We start from the raw sequence: 4788 nt of genomic DNA on the forward strand, positions 1-4788 counted from the left end.
TAGATTATTACTATTTACAAACAAGTTCTTAAATTTATTTTTCTTAAAACAAAGAACTGTAAATGAAGAAGTAAAGCAAACAATTCTCTCTTCTAGTTACGACCTTTGTACTCAGTTGCTGCTTGTATATACACATACACACAGAGTTGAATTACCAAAAAATCATATATTACTATATCAATACCATAGTTACTAGATAGATAAATTATAGTGGAATTCTAAGCTGTATTTCAGTTAAAAAAAATATGTAATTTGAGCAGGCTAAAGATAACCTACCTGATTGAAATCTTGGTTCAAAAGAAACAGATGGCACCCAAAAACGTTAAAATGGCTGAAAAAGCCACTAGGGGGACATTCTGAGCTTCCGATTAGTTATTCATGTCATATATATAGAAATAATTGTATAAAAGGGAGCATTTCCAAAAAGGGAAAGATGTGGGCCATTGTGTTTGATTTGTTACATGAGCAATATCTTAGCAAATTGAAAAGATTTTAGGCTCTTATTTCATATTCTAGCTTGTCAATATCAATAATTTGAGTTTCTAATTCATACGAAACTATAGACTATTTTGACATCATAAACATCTAATTTGAACCAGTGCTGCATTCAACATACCACGCGACACACACACAGAAATTTATGTTGAACTGTTTTTGTTTTTATATTACTTTTAAATTAAGAAATTGAGTAAGGTATAATACTAAAATTTAAATTATAATGTACAGTTTAATACCAAACTCATTGACACAAGTTCATGAAATAGTAGTTCAATAAAATTTTGAAAGAGTCAACAAACATGGCCTTACACCTGTGACCTGTCAGGAAAGGGTTAACTACATATACAGGGCAAGAGAAAAATTATTATACAGTTGGTTACTGAAGTAAATATTACAAAGACAACTGAAACCAATAATCTCAGTAGACTAGTGAAATTTACTTAAAATTAGGAACAGTTACAAGGGTTATTTATTTTTGTACATTTCAAATACAATATTTCTTTTATACAATTGACTTATCTGAAGTACATATGAAATCTTTGTAACATACATGTGCTTTCATCAGCAGCCAGGATCCCTTTACCAGGAGCAACTATAGCCTCAGCCGTTTGTCGCAGCTTAGCCTGTTCTTCTTCACTCAGGTAGTTGAAGTGTGCCATGATTATTCTGAAATAATCATAATCAAATATATTAAACATAACAGGAATTGCACTAACAGTTTCCTACAGAATATCTCGTCTCTTCATTTCTAAAAAGTAGATAAATGATGTTTTAGACTCTGTACTGAGTTTCTCTTCATTTACACCAGAATGGAAAGTCTTAACATACAGTTTTAAACATCTTTCACATGGTTCTCTTACCTTGGGTAGAATTTAATTCATCTACTTTTCCCTGACCAAAATGTGTTATTCACTGACCATTTGATGTATGCTTGTAATGCATCAGTGAACTATAACCTACAATAATATGTGAAATTGTAAAACATTCATATTACACCACTACAGAATTAAGTTTTTCATTTTGTTCTTACATAATGTTGCCCATCACATTAAATAAAAACTGCTACTAGTACCAAGTGAAAAACTTTTAATGGATAGAAGTACGCTACTTTTTATTCTGGTATGGTCTTTCAATGTAAACACAATGTCAAATACTAAAAAACTGTCCATACTTAACCACACTAGCACTACACAATTAATATTTCCATCTCCAGACTATATCGTGTTCCAAGAGACCATAGTACTATCCAATTCTGTCATGCTGAACATACTCAATTTTACCTTCAGTCTATTCTTTCCTGTCCCTAGCATCTTGTTTGTTACATGAGAAACAAACTTTTCCTAACACATTTCACAGACATCCAATGCATAACATATAGTTTGTAAACATAATGTATTCAGTTATTCACTGGCCAGACAAAGGTTCTACGAGGCCTGGAGCTGAAGACTTCCAGTGTTCATAATACAAGCAGATAAAGTGGCCTTTCAGGTTTTAGATCTACCAAGCTATCATCAAATTAATATTATTTCAGGAAATGGCAATAATTATTAATGACAACTAACCTGATAAGTTTTTACAGAAGACAAATTTTAGAAATCAAGTTCAAATTTTCATTACAGTCGGGTTCAGATATAGAATATTTTGAACGGTGGAGTTAAGCCTTTAAAAAGGGGGCAAACATACAAGAACAATAATATATTTGTGATTTTAAAATGTTTTATTTGTGATTAAAACAATCTGAAATGGATGCAAGTGTTTCAGAGGAAATTTGCTGGTCTGATCAATAGTAAAGGTTGAAAACATAGATTTTTCTAATATACACGTTTTAAATTTCCACTTATGATCCTATTAAATGCTTTAATTTTTTAGGGTTGTGCTTGGCAATTTTTACGTACAAGCTGCTGATAAGTCTTCGAAGTAACATAATTATTATGTATTAAGGCAATCATTAATTAAATGTCAAATTTAGTGTAAATAAGCCACATGTGCAAAGTTATTTAACAAAAACTGCTCAAATTTGACAAAAATGCCTGCACATGCCCACACAAAAAGTCACGAAAGTTACTGGTCTAAAATATTTACTACAGCTTCACCTAAGAGCAAAAGTGTACAGTTTTTAGTTTCTTTGTCATTTAGATTAACGATGACTGATTTCGAGCAGCAAAACTATAGGATGAGAGAACATGCAGATACACAAGTATTGGTTGGACCAAATAAACTAGATTAGCAGTTTCTAGCTCAAAATTTTCAAAAGAATCATATGGGTGGGCAGTTATTATTCATTGCCAATTTTTTTTAAGCACAAGTTAGCTGCATTTCATGAAGTTTTTCTAATTAAGGAGCTTATAACATCACGTGATATGAATTTAAGCAATTAGCATAAATAATGATGCTTGTCACATCTGTACCGAGTGCATGTTGGCGATAAACTGTTAATCTAGTTTCCATGGTGTTATTATAAAGGAAGTTAACACTTTTTTTTGAGAGAAAACTACCACCATATATTTTAAAGAATCTAGTTAGTTCTGTAAAGTGTAGGTTTGTTCTGAATAACAAGGTTGCAATCCAAAAGCTAATGTTGGTTACTATAGTGTCTCTCTTTCTTACTTGCTGTAGTTTGCTGATGTGTTGACAAAAGGTTATGATATCTAATCAAAAAAATACCAAAAAAGCACTGTGCATGCAACTTAAAGGAATGAAATCAAAATTGGCAACCAAACTGGTAAGCTACAGTCATAGCATTTGTAAGAATTTTACAGCCAATATTCATTCATTAGTTAGCTAGGCTGCATATTTTGATTTACCCACCAGCATATTCAAGTTGAACAAAAAACGTGGCCTGGCTAACTAATGAATAAATATTTCCTGTAAAATTCTTATCAATGCTATAAGTTTGTCTGCAAAATTTGATTTCATTCCTTTAAGTTTCATGCTGAATATTTTTTTCGCTGCACCTCCAAAAATAGAAAGAGGTGGGGGGGGGGCAACGTTTGATTCAGTAAATACAGCAATATCTCAACAAATAGAAAAGATAGGAGGTTCTTATTTGATATTCTAGCTTGTCAATATCTGTAATTTGAGTTCCTAATTGGTAAGAAACTATAGACTATATTTGGACATCGCAAACACCTAATTTGAACTAATGCTGCATTCAACATATCATATGACACAAAAATCGATATTCTGGTGTTTTTTTTTTATATCTAATTTTAAATTAAGAAATTCAATAGTGTATAATATTAAAATTTCAATTATAATATAAAATTTGATCCAGAATTTAACAAATTCATAATATAGTAGTTAAAACTTTGAATGCGAGTCATCAAACGCGATAATACGGCATTTAACCCGTGTGGATAGGGTTAAAGGCTTTCTTGTTTTAATATGTTGAGTGGCACATTTCTCATAAGTCATAACTGAGACTAACAATAACATGTTGAGTTGTTTTCCGACAAGTTTTCTAGCCTAATTCCATTGTAACACGGTCTACATCTACGAAGATCGTGAGCTCGAAACGTCGCATTAATAAACTGAAAAACGTTTACATTCAGACGTGTCAATTCATTGTTTATTCAAGTTTTTCGTATCACGTCTTGCTGAGTAACACTCATTCAAGACCCTAAATCAACAACCACTCTACCGCGTTAACGTGAAGAAGGGTATATCGCGAGAGTTGATACCTTGGTCACATTATCTAATGCGTTTATACGTGAATCAGTGCAACTTGGGGTTTGGCTGTATTTTTGTTTTATAAGAAATTAAAACGAAACTACTATTAAATGAGTTGATGTAATTATTAGTTATTTTTAATGACCCATTGAACAAGTTTAAGTAAAGATAGGAAATATAAATAATTTACTAAAACTGTAAATGCCTTATCTAAACTGCCAGGCTTTGGCGAAATATACTAAGGGTATCAGATGTTCATTCTAATAATTTCTATGACTATTGACACAGATAATGCTTTATCAATATACCAACACTTGCAAGATCAAAATAACTTATTTAATGGAATAAACCTATCTATCAATAGTAATTTGTTAACAGCTCTTACGCTGCAGTAGGACTATCCTTCATGACGAAGCCTTGTCCAGAGCCCTTACACACTGTTAGTTAGCTACTGTTTATGACTTCCTTCATACCCCGTTATAGTTAAGGATAAACCAAAAGGCAGATGTAGATAGAATCATGTTTATGCATAAAATACGCATACCGACGCACTAAATATGCCACAATTAACTTGTACACGCATTTTTCGCCACCAACTTTTCCCATTTTTTTTTCGTTTAT

General features: G+C 31.8%; 1 protein-coding gene across 1 annotated transcript in view; it reads right to left on the reverse strand.

Moving 5' to 3' along the window:
* Positions 1-4788, reverse strand: part of LOC106476272 (fructose-bisphosphate aldolase-like) — a 17760-nt gene that overhangs the window by 9454 nt on the left and 3518 nt on the right. Inside the window, exon 2 of the mRNA XM_013936936.2 lies at positions 1049-1164. Within this exon, the coding sequence (XP_013792390.1) occupies positions 1049-1157 (109 nt within the window). The 5' untranslated portion in view covers positions 1158-1164. The remainder of the gene's footprint in view (positions 1-1048; positions 1165-4788) is intronic.

This window comes from Limulus polyphemus, unplaced genomic scaffold (genome assembly GCF_000517525.1).
Source record: "Limulus polyphemus unplaced genomic scaffold, Limulus_polyphemus-2.1.2 Scaffold10171, whole genome shotgun sequence".
NCBI lineage: Eukaryota > Metazoa > Arthropoda > Merostomata > Xiphosura > Limulidae > Limulus > Limulus polyphemus.